The sequence below is a fragment of the Antechinus flavipes genome, chromosome 5 (assembly GCF_016432865.1).
Source record: "Antechinus flavipes isolate AdamAnt ecotype Samford, QLD, Australia chromosome 5, AdamAnt_v2, whole genome shotgun sequence".
NCBI classification, from domain to species: Eukaryota; Metazoa; Chordata; class Mammalia; order Dasyuromorphia; family Dasyuridae; genus Antechinus; species Antechinus flavipes.
In genome coordinates, this window is record NC_067402.1 from 195,452,791 (window position 1) to 195,476,397 (window position 23,607).

The following is a 23,607-nucleotide window of genomic DNA, read 5'->3' on the forward strand; positions in this document are numbered from 1 at the left end:
CTTCATATAAATTTTTCCAGGTTTTTCTGAAATCAGCCTGCTGATCATTTCATATAGAACAATAATATTCCATTATATTAATATACCACACTTTATTCAGCCATCGCCCCATTGATGGGCATCTACTCCTTTTCCAATTCTTTGCTACCACAAAAAGAGCGGCTACAAATATTTTTGCACATGTAGTTTCCTTTCCTTCTTTATGATCTCTTTGGGATATGGATTCAATAGAGACACTGCTGGATCAAAGGATATGCACAGTTTGATAGCTCTTTAGGCACAGTTCCAAATTGCTCTCCAGAATAGTTGGATCATTTCACAACTCTACCAACAATGCATTAGTCAGATCAGACTTTCTTGAAGGATGGCCAGGATTGCAGAAATAACAGACTAGACTTCCTGGTATCTACCTGCACTCTTCAAGGAGAACAAATTTCTTCTAATGTAAAAAGGCAGCCAGAGGTACAGAGATAATCGTTTTCTTTCAATCAAAGTGGTTTATAGGTAAACAACTTTTAAATTTAACTCATAAAGGAAAACTGAACTTTTGGACTCAAACTTCTTAATTTAGAGACAAGGAAATATGTCTCAGGGCATGAATAGAATCAATATAGAATAAAAAATAAAATGCAAAATCAGTATTTGATTTTTTCAGGACTAAAGTTCAAGTTAGAGACAAGGGCTGTTAATATAAATGGAGAAATTATCTGCATAAATATGATCATTAAACCCACAGAATTAAAGAGATTACCAACATTAAGAGAAAAGGGATTTGGAGAGAACCCTAAGGAATATCCACAGTTAGAGGAGATGATGTTGATGAGCAGCTAGCAAAGGGGACTGGGAAGGAGCAATCAGATAGGTAGAAGATGAAAGAGAGTAGTATCATTTCTCATTATCATTTCTCATTATTTGCACTGTTTGGATCTGACTCTAACACCATTATGTCCTTGAGGCCTTGAGGTATTTTTTCTTCCATTTTTTTCAGCTTCCTTTTGTGTGATTATAACTTGTAGCTCTGGAGGACAAGGACTATCTTGTTCTTATTGATATATCTTAATCTTTATACATTGCCTGGCACATAACAGATACTTAATAAATGTTCATTGTATTGTATTATTGTACTAGGTTATGAAAAACTAGAAAGGAGAGAGTGTCCAGGAGAAGGAGGTAGGGAATGGAAATGAGAAAAGATCATCATATTTGGCAACTAAGAGATCAATGTTAATATTAGTAAGAGTGGTTCAGTTGAGTGCAGTCACATTGCAAAGGCTAGAGGAATAGAAGTGAGGAAGAGAAGAGAGGATTATAGCTTAGGCTAGTGAAGATTTTAAAGATATGGGAGACTAGCATTATGTTTTAAGGCAAGAAAGAAACAGGTTGATAGGGAAAGGTTGAAGATTTGAAAAATGGGGAATACTTGAGGTAAAAAACAAGACATCAACTTTAAAAAATAAATCCTGATAAGTAGTCCCCAGGCTTCACTTCAAAGTTTCAAATGAACCTACAGAGCAGTCCATTCTACATTTGCTTAGTTCTAGTTTTTAGGATCACTCCCCTTGCCTCATGCTTCTACAGGCCTCTTTACAATTTTAATTCACTGTTCCTAGTTCTGTCGTCTGGAATCAAATTAGTTTAGATTTAGTTTAAATTTCCCAAATTAGCTTAAAATTCCCTTTTTCCTGTGACAGTTCTTCAAATATTTGAAATCAACCATCAATTTCATGGAGCAGCTACCTGGCACAGTGGACAGAGGCAGACCTAGAGTCAGCAAGATTTATCTTTCTGGATTCAAGTCTGGCCTGAGGAACTTGCTTGGTGGGTGACCTTGGACAAGTCCCTTAACTCTGCTCATTTCAATTTCCTCCTCTATAAAATGAGATGAGAGGAGGAAATGGCATAAACCATTTTAGTATTTTTGCCAAAAAACATCCAAATGGGGTCACGAAGAGTAAGAAATGACTGAAAACCAAATGAAAATAATTTCCTTCCTCCCATGCCCTTTCCCCCTCACTTTTTTACTTCTCTCCTCTAGGTTAAACATGCCTATTTCTTTCAACCAGTACTCATATGCCATGAAGTTTTATAAAGTTTATAAAATATGCTTATCATCCAGAAACAGGAAAGTAGATGTCTCAATATACTCTGCCCTGATCAGAACACATCTGGCATGCTATTCAGTTTTAGATGCCACATTGTATGAAATGCTGTTGACAAGCTGAAGAATGCCCAGAACAGGGCAACCAGGATGGTGAACGTTCTTGAACCCAGGCTATGGGAGGAATCAAAGTGGAGATGTTTACACTAAGCCTAGAGAAGAAATGATTTCTGTTGTCCCTGGAAGACTGTCATATAAAAGACGGATTAAAGTTGTTCTGATTCTCTTAGGAGTCAGGACTGGAAGCACTGGGTGCAAAGCTGTAGCTGGACAAACTAAGCTTTGGTGAAAAGAACAACTTCCCAATAATTATTGTTATCCTACCAAAGGGGAATGTGCTGCTTTGGGAAACAATGGGATCCCATCACTAGGGTCTTCAAGCAAAGACTGGATAATTGTTTGTCAAATGTGTAACTATTTTTGGATATGGATTAGACTAGGCAGCTGTAGGTGTCCCCATCCTCCACACTGCCCACCAGCTTTGAAACTCTGTAATTCTGTGAATTAAAGGCACTTCGCTATTCCAGCTGCCTTTTTCTATGCTTTCTCTAGCTTATCAATTTCCTTCCTGAAATGTATCCAGAATAGAATACAATATTCCACATATGGTCTGTATGGTGGGATATCACTTGGACCACATATATGCTTCTCAATGTTGCCTAAGATCAAATAAGCATAACAGCATAATATTACTTTATCAATCTTACCTCTTAAAATATTTTAAGTGTACTTTTACAATTTTAAAATGTTATTTCTTGTTTCCAAGAAATACGAAGTTAAAATTTCATCATCTTCAATCAATATTTATTGAATGCAACAAAGCATATAACATACTGGTTCACTTTGCTGAAATCTAACTTAAGCTCTATAATACTTTAACATAGGTTAAGGACCACACCTGAGTGCAAAATCCAGAAAGCCTGTAAAGCGTTAAAGGGGGACTGCACCATTAAGGGGTGGACAGTTCCTCCATAGCTGTGAGTCATAACACACTTGAAGGAATTGCAAATCAGCCCTTACTTACACAGATGTTCCTTGTGGATTGGGAATGAAATAAATTGGAGGCAAGAGGAGAGAGGTAAGAGGATGCAACTGCCTCTTGGTCTCTTTGTATCATTATCATCCTCTCTCATGAAGGGATTTATTGTGCTGGTCAGAATTAGATTCCTCAGCAGCCACTAGCAGATGGCTCCCGTAATAACAAATATCATCAAATAAGCTGGATGATAAAAGTGAAATCATATATTTCTTTTTAGTCATTTCTCTTTTGACTTATTTTCTAACTCAAAACAATTAATTTCTAATTAATATTCAATTTAGTTCTCTATACTGTAAGCTTTATTTTCTCCAATCATGCTTTCACAAAGTCTCTTAGTGAAGTGCTTATTAATTTGTAAACATTCGTACTTGTAAATATATAAAAGTTGTAAAAAACAAAACAAAACCCCTCCAATTAAATCCTGTAAAATTTAAATGTAAATAGGTATGCATATACACATTTATGTATATACTGTGCATGTTATCTTCCCTGTATAAGGTAAGTTCTTTGAGGACAGAGGTGTTTCATGTTTGTCTTTGGATACCCTGAACCACAGAGGAAGCATAGCGTGGAGCACTCTAGCTCTAAGCCAGCAAGATATGGGTACAAGTTCTTCCTCTGACCTGGAGCACCCTCAGATCTCAGTGCTTTAGATATTCTATAAATCTGAGGAGCAGAGAAGGTACAGATTTGTTGGAAGGAGATTTCATATGCCAGTGAAATTGCAGGGTCCACCTCAGCACCTAACACAGAGCTTGGTACTTAAGTATTTAACAAATGCTTGTTGAATGATTAATAGTCTTAATACAGAGGAAACATAAGGTTAATCTTTTGTAGTGCTGATTAACTTCTTAGGAACAAATTTCCAATGAAAATAGCTATGTACTTTCCCCTTACCTTTTCTGAATATTTGATTGTTCTCCTGAAGACTGCATAATCTGTACAACCTGATGCTGCTATCTTCTGTTTTATTCCAGAATGTTTACCAACTCTTCTAACATTTTATTCTTTTATTTGGGGACTTTGGGAGTTGATGATAGCAACAATAACATTGAAAACTTGGAATTATAGAACATTTTTATTCTAAAAGTCTCAAAGTCCATTGAAATTCTAATTTTATCTTCACATTTCATTGAGTTAGATCAGATATTAATTTCACATGAGGCTTAGGGATCTATCATACACACTATGTGGCAGAGGAAGGACTAACTATAACATCAATTTTCTGAGGTTTTTTTGCTCCTTAAGTTCAAACTTAAACTGAGTTGAAGTTCCCAAATCACACATTTCTAGGATTAATTTTATCAAATGACTCTGAACTCTACTCCTACTTTTAATCCACTTAGACGCTCTACTGAAATGAAAGAGTTGTCCGCCTTGGCACATTGTCTAAATCAGTAGTGTCAAACAGGAAGCTCCACAAGGCCCTATTAGCTAGAATAAGATAAAAAGAAATTGGAAAATATTTAACAAGATAAATACAAATATAATAAAACAAATAATATTTGAAGTTTTCTAAGTTAATAAGTGGCTCACTTATAAATGGTTTAGTGACCTCCTTTCCTATTTGACTTTGACAACACTGCTCTAAATGATTCAGGACTTGTGGCACATTGATCAAGGATCATTTAAATTCTCAAATTTTGTTCTTCTTCCATTTAATATTTTAGCTCTAAATTGCATTAGCTTAAACCTTAACAAGACTTATTTGTACTTACCTAAATTGAATTTATTGTATTTTTTTTAACCTAACTTGAACTTATGACTTTAAAAAAACTTTTACATATTTTTGGCTTTTTTATTTTTGCAAGAATTATTTTGAGGAACATTTTCTGTCTCTATGAAACCTAAACCATATAATAAATACTGAATCTCATAATAAATTTTATGGTCACAGAACAAGTAAACCAAAACATAAAGAAATCTGGTAGTGACATCTAAATCAACTGTGAATCACATAACTGTTTAACCCTTTAAAACAAACAATCTTTTAAATAGCTAAATATTTCAAATGTAAAGAGGTTGGCAAACAGAAAGCAGAAGCTAAGCCAGGTTAAAGTTTAAAACAATGCCTAAAATCTCATTAACTTTTGAAATATTTCTACTTTAAACAAAGACATCATCATGGAGGATCCAGAGAGAATAAAATCTATATTCTGGAGCAGCTATTTACTCTGTGGGATAAGGTTTTCATGCAAAAATCCTTTGCCAACCAACAAGAATTATTGGTTTCCTCAGGTGACACATATGCCAAAGGAGAAATAGCACTACTCTTAATTCAAGTGACTTCAGAAAATGAATTAAAATTCTTCCCCAATAACCTATATTGAAGCAATATATTGTATTATATTACTCAGGTAGTTTTCCACATTTATCAATGAAAATGTCTTTTTATAGAAAGGAGAGGGCCAAACTTAATCAGTGCTTAAAACTGAAATATAGGATATGGCATGATCTGAAATGCTAAGAAATTCCTATTTCTATTCTTTAATTCATTTCTGAGACCCCCAAAAATGATTCAACATATAAAAGAATAAAATCCTGAAATATTAGCTGAAATGTCTGGAATTTTATTCTGAATTATTTTAGATATTGTTAACTCAAAAGATATGGAGTTGAGTACAATAATGAGTAGGAAGAAACCAATGATAATACTTTTAAAAAGCTACTTTGTTGGTCAAGGATATAAACAGGCAGTTTTCAGAAGAAATGAAAGCTTTCTATAATCATAGATAAATATATTCTAAATCACTATTTATTAGAGATATGCAAATTAAAACAACTCCAAATATCCCTTCTCATACCCATTGGGCTAAAATAGGCAGAAAAAGAAATGACATGTTTGATGAAATGTGGGAAAATTGGAACACTAATGTACTGTTGGAGGAACTGTGAATTGGGCCAATCATTCTGGAAAGCAATTTGGAACTAAGTCCAAAGGGCCATACCCTTGACCCAGAAATATGATGTCTAAGTCTATATCCCCAAAAGATAAAAAAACAAAAAAGATAAGGATCTATATATATGTACAAAAGTACTGATAGCAGGTCTTTTGTGGTAGCAAAGAATTAGAAATTGAAGAGATACTCTCAACTGGGGAATGGGTAAAAAATGTGATACATGATTATGATGGAATATTGTTGTACTATAAGAAATGATAACCATGTGCTCTCAGGAAAACCTGGAAAGACATGAACTGATTCAAAGTGAAGTGAGAAGAACCAGTACTACATTGCACACAATATCAGCAATACTGTATTACTGTATGACAATCAACTGTGAATGACTTAGCTATTTTCAGCAATACAATTATCCAAGACAATTCCAAAGGACATGTGATGGATGCTATCCATCTCCAGAAAAGGAAGTGATAGAATCTGAGTAAAGACCAAATGATACTTTTTTTTTTTAATTAAAGCTTTTTATTTAACAAAGAATACTTTTTAAAAGAAGTCTCTTTACTTTGTTATTTTTCTGGGTGTGTATAAGATTATGTGGAAATATGTTTTGCATAACTGTACATGTATAATCTCTATATAATTGCTTGCCTTCGCAAGGAAAGGGAAGGAGAACTCAATTAAAAAAAATGTTAAAAATGCTTTTACATGTAATTAAAAATATAAAAATTTCTTAAAATATTTTCTGTGTCTATCTATTGAATTCACTACATGTCTTTTCCATTTTAGAATATGGGAAGTGACAGTTCTACTACTCTCTGGTTGATACATGATATATTCTATAATGAAGAACTATGAATGACTTAGCTACTTTTAGCAATATAATGATCTAAGACAGCCCTAAAGGACTGATGATGAAAAATGCTATCTATCTCCAGAGAAAGATTTGATGGAATCCGAATACAGAAAGATCATTTTTTTCCATATTATTTTTGTTTTTTAAAAAAAGACTAATGTCGAAATACACTTTGTATGATTGCACATGTATAATTGATATCCTATTTCTTGATTTCAAAATTGACTGGGAAGGAATATGAAAGGAGAAAATTCAAAAGTCAAAATTTAAAAATAAGATGTTAAATAATAAAAATTGAAAGATATCTTTGCTTAGAGTTCATAATTTAAAAAAAAAAAGAAAATTTAATGAAAAAAGAATTCTTAACTTAAGTTCCCTTTGCTGGATAAGACATTTTCAATATTTTTGAATTTTTAAAGAATGTATCAACAATTCACACTTAATAAATTCATTTCTTGAGACACAAAATAATGATCTTACAGTTTTGGACCAAATAAATTGAAGTTACTTCAAAAAATGCTGAACAAACATATTTAAAAACTTCCTTTACCTATAGGCTAATGGTAGTTTTTAAAAAGAGATGTACTTTACAAACAAAACTAATGCAAACAAGATTAGAAGGGAAGCAAGAAACTGGGAAACCATTTTTACAGTTAAAGATTCTGATAAAGGCATCATTTCCAAAATATAGAGAGAATTGACTCTATAAGAAAGCAAGTCATTCTCCAATTGATAAATGGTCAAAGGATAAGAACAATTTTCGGATGATGAATTTCTACTCATATGAAAAGGTGTTCCAAATCATTCTTGATCAGAGGAATGCAAATTAAGACAACTCTGAGATACCACTACACACCTGTCAGGATTGATTAAAATGACAGGAAAAGATAATGACCAATATTGGAGGGGATGTAGAAAAACAGGAACATTGTTTTGTTGGTGGAGTTGTGAATGAATCCAACCATTCTGGAGAGCCATTTGGAACTATGCTCAAAAAGTTATCAAACTGTGCATATCCTTTGATCCAGTGGTGTTACTACTGGGCTTATATCTCAAAGAGATATTAAAGAAGGGAAAGGGACCTGTATGTGTCAAAATGTTTGTGGCAGCCCTTCTTGTAGTGACTAGAAACTGGAAAGTGAATGGATGCCCATCAATTGGAGAATGGCTGGGTAAATTGTGGTGTATGAATGTTATGGAATATTATTGTTCTGTAAGAAATGACCAACAGGATGATTTCAGAAAGACCTGGAGAAACTTAGATGAACTGATGTTGGAATCTTTAGAGAACCATTATATTTTAAACAATAAGAACACCACAAACTGATGCTGAGTGAGATGAGCAGAGGCAAGAGATCCTTATACACTTCAACAATAATATTATATGAGGATCAATTCTGATGGAAGTGGCTCTCTTCAACAATGAGAGGATCCAAATCAGTGCCAATTGATCAGTAATGAACAGAACTGGCTACATCCAGCAAAAGAACTATGGGAAATGAGTGTGGACCACAATATAGCTTTTCCACTCTTTCTATTATTATTTGCTTTAATTTTTGGTTTTTTTCCCAGGTTATTTTTACCTTCTTTCTAAATCTGATTTTTCTTGTGCAACAAAATAACTGTATAAATACGTATACATACATTGTATTTAACATGAACTTTAATATATTTTTTTATATGGGACTACCTGCCATCTAGGGGAGGAGGTGGAGGAAAATAGGGAAAAACAAACAGCTATTAAATAAATAAAAAGCTATTAAAAAGAGAGAGAAAGATGTACTTTGAAGAGCTAGATCTAAAATGGCTTTTGTTTATCCAGTATTTTAAAGCCACTTTTGAGGAGAAACACGACAGCAGTTATATTATGGCAAAGTAACAATAACTGGAAATTTGGCATAAAGTACAATCTGCACAAGTTCTGTCCCAAATCTGGCACTAATTTGCTACATGAGAGCTAGTAAGGGCAGCCAGGTTACACAATGGCTAGAGCCCCAAGCCTGTAATCAGGAATACTCATCTTCCAGAATTCAAATTTGGCCTCAGATACTGACTAGCCATGTGACCACAAGCAAATCACTTAACCCTATCTGCCTTAGTTTCCTCATCTGTAAAATGAGCTGGAAAAGAAAATGGCAAAGCCACTCCAATATCTTTATCAAGAAAACCCCAAATGAGGTCACAAAGAGTCAGACATGACTGAAAATACTGAATAACAAATAACGGTGTAACACTAAAGAATGCACTTCATTCTCTCTATGCCTCTGGTTCATGTATAAAATGGGGAGATTAACGAAATGATCTCTAAAGGATACAGCTATTAAAGTCCATGTCTCTCTTCTAAAGGGAGATAGAATACTATGATCAAGTAAAACCCATAAGAGAGTTTTAGGAAAATATGACCTATTAAAGGAACATTAGAAAAGAAATGTTTTCATTTAGCTTGTGACCTTTCTTGGTTAGTTATCTTTTCCCCATAACCTTCAGTGAAAGACAAAGCTTTAGCATCAACAGAAGCTTTGCCACAGGGAGAGGAAAGACAGAGAAACTGAGCATTTCTAAGAGAGAACTAAGCAATTTTGTTGCTGAGGCTTTGATTTACTTTCAGGGTCATTCTCTAACGTGCTTTATTGCCAACAGTATTGAAAACCATCCATACTTCAGGGTCAGGGATACTTGCTACCTTCACCTCTGGAAAGTCCTTGGCAGTTTTGATAAATTAATGATCAAATGGAAGTGGATCTGACTGGTCAACTTACAAACATTGATGATAAAAGTATAAAAAAAAATCACAAATGGTAAAATGAGCCTGTGAACAGAAATCAATACCAATCCTTACCACGTTGTTGAAGAAGTTCCTGGAGATCTGGTTTTGAGATGGAATTTACAATATTCTCCCCATCCAAATCTGTCTCGGGCTCCTCTTCTGTGGTAGAAGAGCCCACTGAGAGAACATGGAGTTTGGTTCTTAAATCTTGAGCTTCTGGTTTCATAAAGGCAGCTGGGCCATCAATTCCTGGGGGGAAGAAAAGGAAAGGGAACAGAGAAAAGGCCTCTCTATTATTCAGCTGAACAGCTCGATAGATCTGATCAGAGTTAAAGAATAGTTAATTAAAACATTTCTCTTTTTCCCTCCCCTGATATTCCTGAAGTCTCTTAAGGTATGTTTATCAAGGAAATATTCCAGAATCAATATTCATGCAGCATGATGGAGCTAACTTATTTAGAAGCTAGGAAGTTGGGGTTTGTTCTACTTCTGGCTGTGTGAGTTTGGGCACAATCAAATCTATAAACAAGAGAAATGTTGCAAGGGTTTCTAGTGTTGCCTCTTTTGCCCCCGTTTTCCCAGGAATGTGCAGGCCTACCCTCTGCACTGGTAACAAAGAATGCTGGCTGGGGGCATACCGTGCAAGACCACATCACTGCGGAGTAGGGCTTGAGGCTCTACTAATGGGGTGTGCTCTTCACAAGCTTTGGGCTTTGACCGGCGCAATCTGGCTTCGGGGTTTGGCTGTACCATGAGGGGCTCCAGACGTTTCTTCCTTTGCTTCTTTTCCAGCAAAGCACGCTATGAAACAATTATAATAATGAAAACTATAGCCATTAGTTATCATAAAAGTAACAAGAATGGAATCTTAATTCATCGTTTTTTAAAACTCATCATTCTAATAATAAACTTAAAACTTTGAAAATATTTTTCAGTGACCCCCACAACTTTACAAAGTAATGATGGTGCTCTCTGTTTATGACCTGGGATATTGTGGTCACAGAGGGGGATTTAATTATTTAAAATAACATCATTCATTATTGGTAGAACTGAGACCATGACTCAAGTAAATTTAAAAAAAACATATAATGAGCAAGTAGGTCAATGTCAGTCCTGGAGTCAGGAAGACTCATCTTGAGTTCAAATCTGGCCTTAGATACTTACTAGCTGTGTGACTCTGGACAAATCACTTAAGTCTGTTTATCTTCTTTGTCAAATGGATTGAAAAAAGAAATGGCAAACCACTCTAGTACCTTTGTCCAAAAAACCCCAAATGGGATTTTGTGAAAAATCAGATACAACTGAAAATGAAGGAATAAGAACAAAAAATATCCAAGATTACAAATTAACTTTTTAGTAAGCACTAAATATCCAACAAATAGGTAAAAATACCTGAAAGTGACAAAGTGCAATATCATCAGGGTTGTGAAAGAATAAATAAATTCATTAAATACAAATGGACAAGATATTTTTGTAGAGTAATCTGGAAACCCAATTACAAAACTATTATACTCTTTGACTTAAACTCTTTGTGAAGAATTTATTTTATTTTATTTTTTGGCTTTTACAAAAAGTGCAAAGTACAAATATTTACCCCCAGTACCTGAGGAGCAAACCCCCTAAGAGAGTTTCTTCTTCTTCTTTTTTTTTTTTAAATAATAGCTTTTTATTTCCTTGCTTTCTTTTTGATGAGACCACCTACTTTATTCATCCTTAGACAGTTTATTAAATCTCATTTCTCCTTGAAAGGGCTAGGGAATTTAGTTTCGTCCCCTTTCCCACCTCAGTTGCTATCATCACAATGAAACCCATTTATCCCTTTATGAAGTATTAGCAACCTTTTTCTTTTCTTTTTTTTTAAATAATAGCTTTTTGTTTTCAAAATATATGCAAAGATAGTTTTCAATATTCACTCTTGCAAAACCTCATGGTTCTAAATTTTTTCTCCCTCCCTTCCCCCACTTTCCTTAGACAGAAAGTAATCTAATACATGTTAAACATGTATAATTCTTCTATAAATATTTATACATTTATTATGTTGCACAAGAAAAATTAGATCAAAAAGGGAAAAAATGAGAAAGAAAACAAAAAGCAAGCAAACAACAAAAAAATGAAAATGCTATGTTGTGATCCACAATTATTCCCCACAGTCCTCTCTCTGGGTGCAGATGGCTCTCTTCATCACAACCCATTGGAATTGGCCTAAATCACCACATTACTGAAAAGAACCACATCCATCACAGTTGATCATCTCATAATCTTCTTGTTATTGTGTACAATGTTCTCTTGGTTCTACTCACTTCAAGAATTTATTTTTTTAAAAGAGCCATCTGTTCAAAAATATTCCTATATTACTGTATAACTATGTTCAAAAATATTTATAACTATGTTACTGTAATGACAAGTAAATGAAAATGTGTGATGGGGACAAACTATGAGAAATTAACATCAGAGAATATTAAAATGATTAAAAAGTATGGTGATATATGAAATAATTTTAAGTTAAAAAAAAGTAGAGCCAAAATAACAATATAAATACTGGTAAATAAATATGCAAATAATACTGCTGAAATAGATTAAAAAAAAAACAGAAGGGATATTAAAAAAAAAACTATTGTTATACATGTTTAGAAAGAAGAAGATCTGTGGAACCTCTTTCAAACATTCATATAAAAGGACAGGGTTGATATATGCTAAGGCTGATCATAGTCAACTCACTTAATTTTTATGCTTTAATTTCCTTATCTATAAAATGGGAATAATAATACTCGAATACTTAAGAGTTTTTCTGAGGAAAGAAGAGCTTTGTAAACCTTAAAGTACAATATAAGTATAAGCTGCTGTCATCCTCAAGTTCATTTTTAAATAAAAATTATCATAAATGAAAAATTATTTTCATTTAGTTTTATTAAAACTTCAAGAACATAAATTGTAAAGAAAAAATATAAGTAGTAAAAGCTGAGTTACTGTACAAATAGCTTCTGGGTAATATATCTCCCTCCTTAAACTCAACTACATTGTCTGATTAAACTGCCTTGACACATGTCCCTTACTATTTGTTTAAAAGAGGTTTTTCAATTACTTGCATTTGTAAATAAAGTGCTACATGTATATCTTTTTTTTTAATTTTATTTTATTTAATAATAACTTTGTATTGACAGAATCCATGCCAGGATAATTTTTTTTACAACATTATCCCTTGCACTCGCTTATGTTTCGTTTGCTACATGTATATCTTACAAAAAGTAAACTCATAATTAAATAGCAGCTTTCTAACTCCCTAGCTAATTCACTAAACTTATAGATCAAATCTAACATTATTTTTGAGTTTAACTTTTTTTTTTACTACTAGGTTTATTTTCTTATTGACGTCACATTATCAGAATTGAATCAGAGAAGTGAGTAGAACAGAGGAAAATAGCAGAATAAGACAAAAATCCAAAGAACTTCCCAAGGGAAGCAAAAAGCAATCTGAAAAGTAAGGAATGATAAGAGAGTGGTAAGAAATAGTTTGCTCTTTAGAACAGTAAATAGTACTGTTCTTTAGAACAGTAAAAATGTAAGCGACTATAAGGGGAAAAAAAGGAAACCCCAAAATACTAACAATTTTAAACTCTTAGCATATGAATAATTAAATAATCTACAATGTTTGAATCAACTGTCAAGTCAGGGCTATTAAACAAGCGTTATTATCTATGTCTATTGTCCATAAAGCAAAAGGACAAACATTCATTTTGTCTTTTTTCATTAACACTGCTTCAAAAAAGTGTTACAAAGGAAAAACTGATGGTTGGGGAGGGAATAGGCTACGTAAGTAACATTGTATTTTCATTCCAGTGATCTGTGAAAGCCACCAAATATTTCAGAAAGTACTGAAGAAATTAAGTTGTTTTTTTCTTTTTAACCTAGTCTGTTTGGTATGGAGGAAAAAGGACTCAGCTAATATGGTGACTTGAGCAGTGATTAGGAAGAGAAAAAATTACAAATAAAATAAAATAATAATATAATTACAAATGAGTTAATATGAGATTATTTTGATTTAATAGAAAGGAAAACCAAACGAGACAAAATGTAAACTATAAGCTGAAGTTGCTAAAGCAGAGTGCTAAAATCTAACCTATTTCTACCCTGCCACACTGTAAATTACATACACAGTAAAAAAAAAAAAAAAAAAAAAAAAAAAAAAAGCTAAATAATAGCTTCTTCACAAGTTTTGGGTTTTTTGGGGGAGATTCAACCTAATTCAGAAAACATTTATTCAGGGCACTACACAGTATGGGTGATATTTAGAAACTAACTTAATAGATTCAAGAAGTTTATAAGCAGATAAGAGTACAAAACGTAGACAATTAAATGTGCTATAATAGAGAGTGAGACAAGTGCAAAGCATTTTAGGCATAATACTACAGGAAATCTAAACCTATCTCTAGGCCCATTAAACTAAAAATGAGGTGAGGAAAGACTTTCATGAAGGGAAGTAGCATCTATGTTAAGCCTTAAATATCAACACATGGAGACAGGGAGTTGGAGGTGGCAATCCATTCCAGAAATGGGGATGACAAAGACAGAGATGGCAAAAGACAGAGTAAGAACAGAAGGGATGCAGGTGAGGTAAAGAGTTCAGTTTGCCTGGAATACAAAATACATGAAGAGAAGTAGTATGAGATAAGTGTTGAAAGATGGACTGGAGTCAGGTTGTGGAGCGTCTTGAATACCAGGATCAGGATGACAATGCTAAGTAAATTTGGGCATAACAATGACAACTGACACCAATTTATAGTTTACCTTTTTCTTAAATGCTAAAAGATGCTCAACAGAAAAAATGAGAGAGGAATAGTTTCTTTGTATGTTGGAACGGAAACAAATTTCATTAAACTCTATTATACTGGGATTTTATTCACTGCTAGATCATGTTGCCTTCATGAATACACACACACAACACACACACATCGAGAGCAGAAATTCAGTAACTTCAAGAACTTCCTTATGATGCGAATGACAGTTGAAGAATCCTACTCTCTCAAATCTGACAAGATTGGTTACTCTTCTACCACTAGGGAAGAAATACTGAAAAGCCAAAGTTGTCATAAAGGATAAAGGAATGGAGTAAATTATATGGTAGTATAACTTTCTTTCATAAGAAATAAAGGATCTCCTCAGTTAACAAGAATAAACCTCAAGTGAATTATCAGAAGCCTCAATTAATTACTATTTAGTTTTCTGATACTCATTTTTCTGAGAACTCCTTTAAGATGTTGAGAGAGAGCCTTATACTACCAAATTCTCGGAGAGTAGACTAGCTACAAGTATAGAAGCAAGCAGCAGCAGGACTAAATAGGCTGACTATGGTCTTTGTATACATTCAATTAATAGTACTAAAGTTTCTCAAACATCTCTTGGGATCCTAGGCAAAAAGTCAATATGGTCTGCAAGTTCATTCCACCATCAGCCATTTGTTTGGGAAAAGTTTTTATACCTCTGAAGTGTATAGATAATGGATATGGATGCCTAGCCTGTTACTAAAAAGGCTATGATAATGTTCTTCACCAGATAGCATAAGTAAGCTGCATCTATTTTCCTAAGGAACTATATTCTGGTTCTCAGTTCTCTGTTTGACACACACTGTGCTAGGTACTGGGAATACAAAAACAAGGGGAACAATATATGCACAAACACACTTATGTACATATCTTTGCATCTCTCTGTCTCTACACACACACACACACACACACACACACACACACAATTTTTTCAAATGGATGTATGTTTTCATTAGTATAGGGTGGTATTGGTAAGGAACTTCTTTTCCCATTTCACAGTGACAGAATTCCTGCCAATTTATAATGTGAGGCATGACAGAGCCTCAGTAACTTGCCCAAGATCTCTCACACACATACACAGTCAGCATGGTCAAAGGTGGGACTAGAACTCAGGTCTTCCTAACCCAGAGACCAGAGACCCACAATGCCAAATTGTTTCTTATAAAAATACATAGAAAATATATACACTTAGGAAGCTGATGTAGTAATTCAGATATGAAACCATCAGGGCCTATGCTAATAAAATAGGAACAAAAATGGAAAGAATAAGGTGTATTTTGAAAAAAAAATTAAAGAATATGGTAATGTATCATTGTAGAAGGAAAGGGATGATTTGTATTTTGATTGAGAGACCAGGAAAATTGTGGCACCACTAATGGAGGAAAATTGCTACATATATGTATATGGGAAAAATGAGTTCATGTATACACATGAGATCACTGTGGGCCATTCAAATGGAAACAGCCCACATCTATGTGAAGATATAAGATTAGCTCTAACATTTTTAGTCATCTGAAAGGATGCTCTAAATCACTATTGATCAGTGAAATACAAATTAAGACAACTCTGAGGTACCACTACACACCTCTCAGATTGGCTAAGATGACAGGAAAAGATAAGGAGAATGTTGGAGGGGATGTAGGAGAACTGGGACACTGATGCATTGTTGGTGGAGTTGTGAATGGATCCAACCATTCTGGAGAGTAATTTGAAACTATCAAACTGTGCATACCCTTTGATCCAGCAGTGTTTCTACTGGGCTTATATCCCAAAGAGATCTTAAAGGAGGGAAAGGGACCCACACATACAAAAATGTTGGTGGCAGCCCTCTTTGTAGTGGCAAGAAACTGGAGTTTAGAGGATGTTCCTCAATTGAGGTATGGCTGAATAAATTATGGTATATGAATGTAATGGAAAATTATTGTTCTATAAGAGACAATGAGCAGGCTGATTTCAGAAAAGCCTAGAAAAGACTGACATGAACCTAAGCTAAGTGAAGTGAGCAGAAATAGGAGATCATTATACACAGCAACAACAAGATTATATGATGATCAATTCTAATGGACATGGCTCTTTTCAGCAATGCAGTGATTGAAGGCAATTCCGATAGATCTGTGATGGAAAGTGCCATTCACTTTCAGAGAACGAACTATGGAGATTGAATGTAGACCAAAGCATAGTATTTTCACCTTTTTTTCTGTTGTTGTAAGCTTGTACATTTTTTTCTTTCTCGCGTCTTTTTCCCTTTTGGTCTGATTTTTTTTTTTTCATCAGCATGATGAATATGAAAATATATTTAGAACCTTGCTGTCTTAGGGAAGGGACAAAGCGGAAAAGAGGGAGAAAAATCTGGAACACAGATTTGCAAAGGTGAATATTGAAAACTATCTTTGTATGTATTTGGAAAAATGAAATACAAAAATATATAATAAAGTTTAAAAATAAGATTAGGACTAAGTCTAAAGACATAGATTACAAAGTTATTGTCATAAAAATGATAAAACTACAATAATAGATAAACTCTCTGAAATAACAGAAAGAGAACATGTTTAATAGAATGGATGAAAAGAAAGAAGTATCTGACATATCCCCACTTTCTGAGAGCTTACATTCATTTTAAGACATATGTGTGGTTTATGTGAGGAACCTTAGTGTTGAGAATCTTTTAACTGATAAGGTACAATACAGCTTTTATTATATGTGCTGCGGTCAAATCTAACACATTATGCCTCTAAATAATATTACTGATCCAATTCAATTTGTCAACAAGACCAAATCACCAGATCTACATAAATTACTATCTTGGTTACTGAAAGCACTGGTGGTGGACTCAATTGCTGATTCAAACCAATTGTTTGAAATTTCACTTTATCTGGTTTCCGTTTCCTCATCTGGGCATTGAAGGGAATTGGACTGGATGATCTGAGAAGTTCTATCTCTGAACCCATCCAAACTGTCTCCTTTAGTGCCCTCAGGAGCTCCCATGGGCCCACTGAGCATGTCTTTGCACACAACTTCAAAATTCATAATTCTAAGCCCTAATCTCTTTCTGTAACTTCAATATAGCATCACCAACTACCCACTGGACATCTGAGATATCCTGGCAGTTATTCCAATTCTGCATTTCAAAATTGAGCTAATTATCTTCTACTCTAAACGTATCTCTCCTCCAAACTTACCTATTTTCCCTGAAGGCACCACCATTCTTCCAGTTTATCCAATTCAGGATTCAAAATCTTGGAGTTATTTTTGATTCTTCTTTATCATTCAATTGACCATCGCTCCCCATCTCCCACCCCCCATCTCTTACCTCATCTCCATCCAATCCACTACCAAATTTCAGGGTTTCTATCTCCACACTTTTCTTTATTTGTCTTATTTCACTTCCAAAAGCACCATTCTAGTTCAGTGTTTTATCATCTCCTATCTAAAAAGTAGACTAAAATAGTCTACTTATTGGTTTTCCTGCTTCTAGTCATTACCCTTTCCAGTATATTATCCCCAACACAAATCTGACATTATCCCTTGTTCAAAAATTTCCAGTGGTTCCTTTTGCCTCTAAATTGAAACACAAACTGCTCACCCTGAGTATTTAAAGTCTGTCACAATATGGTTCTAGTTTATCTTTCATATATTGTTCCCCTTTAATCCTCCTGGCTCCTTTTGGCCACTTCATTTTAACACTAAAAATATCTCCTTATGTAAAGTGTAAATGTATTCATTAAGACTTAATTAAGTAAATCACATAAGTCATATTCATGAGTTTGCCATGGAGAAAGGGAGCAACAGACACAAGAAAGAGACAAAAAGGGAGACAGAAACAAAACAGAGAACAGACATAGGTCTCTTGTGGGATGGGGAGAAACCTGCACACACAGAAACAATCCAGCCCTGGCAACAAGGACAGAGTGACAGAGCCTAGATCCAGCCTTCTGGGAATGGACAAATTTCTGGCTATCACATCACACGTAGGAGGATCATGGATCTAGAACTGGAACGGACCTTAGGGCCACCTAATCTAACTCCTTTTTATAGATAAGCAACCTGAAGTCCAAGGAGGTGAAGGAAAGGTCAGGAGAGGATGTAAACCCAAGACCTCTGACTCCAGAATCACAGCCAATACTTTCTGCTCTACCAGTAGTTCAGGGGCAGAAAAGGACGTTCACAACATAGAGAAGTAAATCCTAATCTGGCCTTCATTAGCCAGAGAACATGACTCAGTCACATTATAGTTAATTCATGTAGATGAGTTATATGGTCAGCAGGGCCAGAGGAAAAGGGGTTATCTCAATGTTGAGATCTTTTCCTTCTTAAAGCAAGCACTTAAAAGCCCTCTTAAAGAGTGAAGGTAGGAGCAGCTAGGGGGCGCAATTGGATAGAGCACCAGCCCTGAAGTCAGGAGGACCCGAGTTCAAATCTAATCTCAGACACAACACTTCCTACCTGTAAGACCCTGAGTAAAGGTAGTATCTTTGAGTGTGGAATGCCACATAAGTCCCTGGGAAGGAGATTGGCCCACTAGAAAAGGAAGAGCTCAACTTTATCATTAATGAGGTTAAGATCTGTGTCTTTTCAATTTTTAGCTTTTTTGTTTAAAGACTGTCCTGCAGTCAATACATTATCTGTCTGAATTCTTACAATGGAAGTAGAGAACACTTTTACTTTTCTGTAAAGATGGAGACCTGAGCTATTTTCTGATGCTTCTACAGAAGTTGTCTCACAAGACCAAACCTGGTCTACATAAATAGAAAACTGCATTCCTGAGTCATGGGTTATACCAACTCAAAAGACACCATTTAGTGAATAAACCTAGATACATATCCCTTTCCAGCCTTTGTTCCATTAAGTGGATAAGGAGAAAATCTACCTTGCTTGAGAAAAGAAAAGATCATCAAAGAGCACAATCTGAAGGAGTCTGGCACTGGGGGGAAAAAAAAAAGACTATCTTACCTGATTATCCAATTTTAACTGCCGGAGTTTCATATTTTCATCTTCAAAGGCTCTGTTTAAAAAAAAAAAAAAGACAAAGGAAGAAAAAAACTTGTGAAAACATGGCTGGCTTCATCTCACACATGTACTTGGCCCTTCAATTTCTCTCAAGGCAATTGTTGTTATTACTGTGTATGATGTTCTTGTGATTCTGCTCAACTCAATATCAGTTCATGTTTTTCAGTCTTTTCTGAAATCATCCTGCTGATCGTTTCTTACAGAATAATATTCCATTACATTCATATACTATAACTCATTCAGCCATTTTCCAACTGATGGGCATCCATTCAGTTTCCATTTCCTTGCCACTACAAAAAGGGCTGCCACAAACATTTCTGCACTTTCCTTTTTCCTTCTTTATGATCTCTTTGTGATACAAACTCAGTAGTGACAGTGATGGAAAAAAGGTTATGCATAGTTTTATAGCCCTTTGGGCATAGTTCTAAATTGTTCTCCAGAATGATTGGATCAGTTCACAACTCTACCAACAGTATATTAGTGTTTCTGTTTTCCCAGTATATCACAGATTTTCAGCCCATCAGGAATTATAGGCCTATCATAATGGGAAATTCTTCCTAAAAACAATTTTTAGGTTATATTACTTTTTACAAATGGCTCCAGACTACCCCAACACATTAAGAATGAGTTCTTGTTCCAATGCTACCAATTATTTACTTATGCCCAAGAATATTAATTGTCTGTATTTTATCCTAGCAATGTTATATCACTACTCCTTCCTGGATCTGAGGTAGGAATGTAATGCTGAGCTATGCTGAGATTTAAAAATTTTGAATTAGTTAAATTTTATGTTAATGTAGCTGTAATTAAGATCTAATAAACTCCAGGGACTTAAGTATGTGGTATTTTCTGATTCTCCAAATCTATTTTTATATTTTAGAACGCTGTGTGCTTACACACAATTCCAAACTATTCAGACTGTTTCCTTAACCAATCTTCTAGTTTCATAACCCTTCATAACCACTTTCTCCAAGAAATCTGATAATGACTTAAGGTGACAAGGTATCTCAGTGGACCATAAGTCACAAAAATAAGTTCAAATTTAGACTCAAACATTTATTATTACCTGTGTATCACCAAGACATTTAATGTTTGCTCAGTTTCCCCATTTCTGTGATAAGAACCGCACCCACCATACAGGATTGTTATAAAGATAAAATGAGATAATATTTATAAGACTTTTTGTAAACAAAGTGCTATATGAATGCTAGTTAGTATTAGTTGTATTATTATTAAAACTGTTATATGGAAGAAGTTTTAAACAATTCAACCCCAGAAGGCAAAACCAAGAACAATCAATGGGTGAAAACTATAAAGAAGAAAAATTAGGCTTAATAAAAAGTAAAACTTCCTAAATAGAGCTATCTAATAGCCTAATGCACTGCCCTCAGGAAATAATGATTTCTTTCTCAAGAGAGATCTTAAAACAAAGGTTAGTTCAAGTATAGGTGGGATTATGTGGTCTCTGGGGTCCTTTTTCAACTTTTTCCAATTCTGTAACTATTAAGATCATTGCAGAGATTCGTATAAAGTCTCCCTTCTCTGCCTTTTGAGTAACCACTTACTTTTACCCTGACATATGCCATGATATAAATCAGAAATGAAACGGGCTCACTGCTATAAGAGTGGTAGTTTCCACGTTTGTTACATAATTCACATCTAGTGTGTTTCCTGAAAGACGGGGGATGGGAAACATGTTTAATGCATTATTATTCCATCACTAAGGTGCCCAAACTTCAATTCTATACCAGAGTTAGGGTTCCTATATGGAAAAAAAAAATTCTAGAAGTATGCCATAACCTTTGATAGCTAATTAATAAATTTGGACTCTTAAATTTTCTAAGGATGGAGAAATTAACACAAACTAAATTTGTATTGAATGCCATACACAGACATCAATTGACCAAAAAAACATTTTCAAATTTGGGCAAGTTGAATTTAACAGTCAAAAATACAGCATATAATCAAAGCACTTTGAACTCACTGGTATAGACACTAAATATATGTTGAGTAATCATAACATTTTAAAGTGCTGTTAATGTCTGAAAATGAGTGTTTCATTAAGCCATCCAAGCAGTTTAAATTATAGCTTAAAAATGATAGCAAAGATAATTCGTATATTTACAATCATAATGAATAAGAATTCTTTTTGAATTAGAAAAATCTCACAGAATTTGTGGAATTTTTTTCCTCATTTTTGTATACTTAAAGGTACCTAATAATAAATCTAACTTTGGTTAGTAAATTGAACAGGACAGAAAGGATTCCTGATTTGTAACAAGAACAGAATTTAACAATTATTTTAAAGTTTTTTGACTTTAGTTTTCATGAAAAGGCATGGGAATAAAACTTTCCAACTGCTCTAAATGAAAAAGACAAAATTCAAGGGCCATAATCTTGGAGACACACACAAACTATCACCAAAGATGATACTCATATAACAGCACTCTGCTCTCTTTCACTGAACTCTGGGCCAAAGTCTGGGCTGAGGTTGATTGAATAAATTATCATTGCTGTAAATACCTTTCTTAAGAGGTTTTAACTTCTAACATTCCTACAGAAATCCTTTCCTGATCCCTGTAACTCTAGTGCCTTTATTATTTCCTATTCATTCTGTATACAACTTGTTTTGAAGTTAGTTGTTTGCAGATGGCATCCCCATCATATAGTAAACTTCTGGAGGGCAGGGACTGTCTTCTGCTTCATTTTGTATTCCCCCACCCAAAAAAAAAAAAAAAAAAAAAACTTATCCTGTTAGCATGGTCCATAGTAGGCACTTTATAAATGTTTACTGATAGACTGACATTGTAAATAATAGACAAACCATTCAAACAAAATCTCTTTTGGGGGAGAGAGTCTCAATAATTTTTAAATGAGTAAAAGAATTCTAAAGCCCAAAAGCTTTAGAACCACTATTCTAATAGCTTTGGACCATTTTCAGTCAATCAATAAATAAATGAAATTTCTGACATTTTTTCAACATTCTTTCATTGTGATTTTATTCTAAAATTTCTAATTCTTTTTATTCTCTTCCTTCTTCCTACTCTTCATCTCTTGCTTCATTTTTTTCTAGGCATGTAGTCCTTGTGGAAAAATCATTTTTTGAGTCTGTAGTTTATAAAGCTAAATTTGCAATAATTTTTAATATGACATAGTGTTTTTGTGGACTTATCTCTCCAGCATTAGTTTCTGATTTAAAACTTTATGCCAGGCCATTGTCCATCTCTAGCTGCTCTTCTGAGGGGGTGGTTGGCTCTACTTGGTTTGTTCTAGGTCTCTAGGTTCTAGTTCTCTTATCTCCATGTCCCAAATTTAGCCTTCCTAGATGTTTAAGTTTCAGAGTGCTCAATCTTCAGTGTTCTGTCTGGTGTCACAGGACACAGTAGGAGGGGCTTCGGAGTCCGTTAGTATGAGCTATTCCAATCAGAGTGCTGGGGACACCTTGTATGTAACCCGTATCCCTTGTTTCTGGTCACATTCGGGCCCTGCATTGATGCTGGTTTTGCTAATGGTGGCCTCAGCTGACTTCAGCACTTCTGAGGCACATGCCACTTAATGTCATTTTAATTGGATTTCTTCATCATTATATGATCTGGTATGAACTTCAGGAGTCAATATTTGAAAATTGGGCCATTCAGGCAGCCAGCTTGACAGGAAGTCTTTCCCTGGCTTTAGTATATAACATAATACATACCAATCTTTAACTATAGTCTCTCAAATTTATTTTTTTAAAAAGAGAGAAAGATAACTGGAAGCTGAGGCCCGGGGGAGGGGGGAAAGGGGAGGAGAGAGTCAAGATAGCAGAGTAAAGTCAGGAAGCTGCTCCAGCTCTCCCTGCTTCCTTTAAAAAACCACCTGAACTGCTTGCCATCTAGGGGAGGGGGTGGAGGGAGCGAGGGGAAAAAAATTGGAACAGAAACGAGTGCAAAGGATAATGTTGTAAAAAAAAAAAAAAAAATTACCCTGGCATGGATTCTGTCAATATAAAGTAATTATTAAATAAAAATTAAAAAAAAAAAAAAAACCACCTGAAATCAAGCCTCTGAACAGTCTGATGGAATGA

The 23,607-nt window shown here is 34.5% G+C and overlaps 1 protein-coding gene across 1 annotated transcript in view; it reads right to left on the reverse strand.

Annotated features, from left to right (window-relative positions):
• Positions 1–23,607, reverse strand: part of TULP3 (TUB like protein 3) — a 51,355-nt gene that overhangs the window by 14,843 nt on the left and 12,905 nt on the right. Inside the window, exons 2-4 of the mRNA XM_052000586.1 lie at positions 19,488–19,539; positions 10,356–10,518; positions 9,790–9,966 (exon numbers count right to left, since the gene is read on the reverse strand). Of these exons, the coding sequence (XP_051856546.1) occupies positions 9,790–9,966; positions 10,356–10,518; positions 19,488–19,539 (392 nt within the window). The remainder of the gene's footprint in view (positions 1–9,789; positions 9,967–10,355; positions 10,519–19,487; positions 19,540–23,607) is intronic.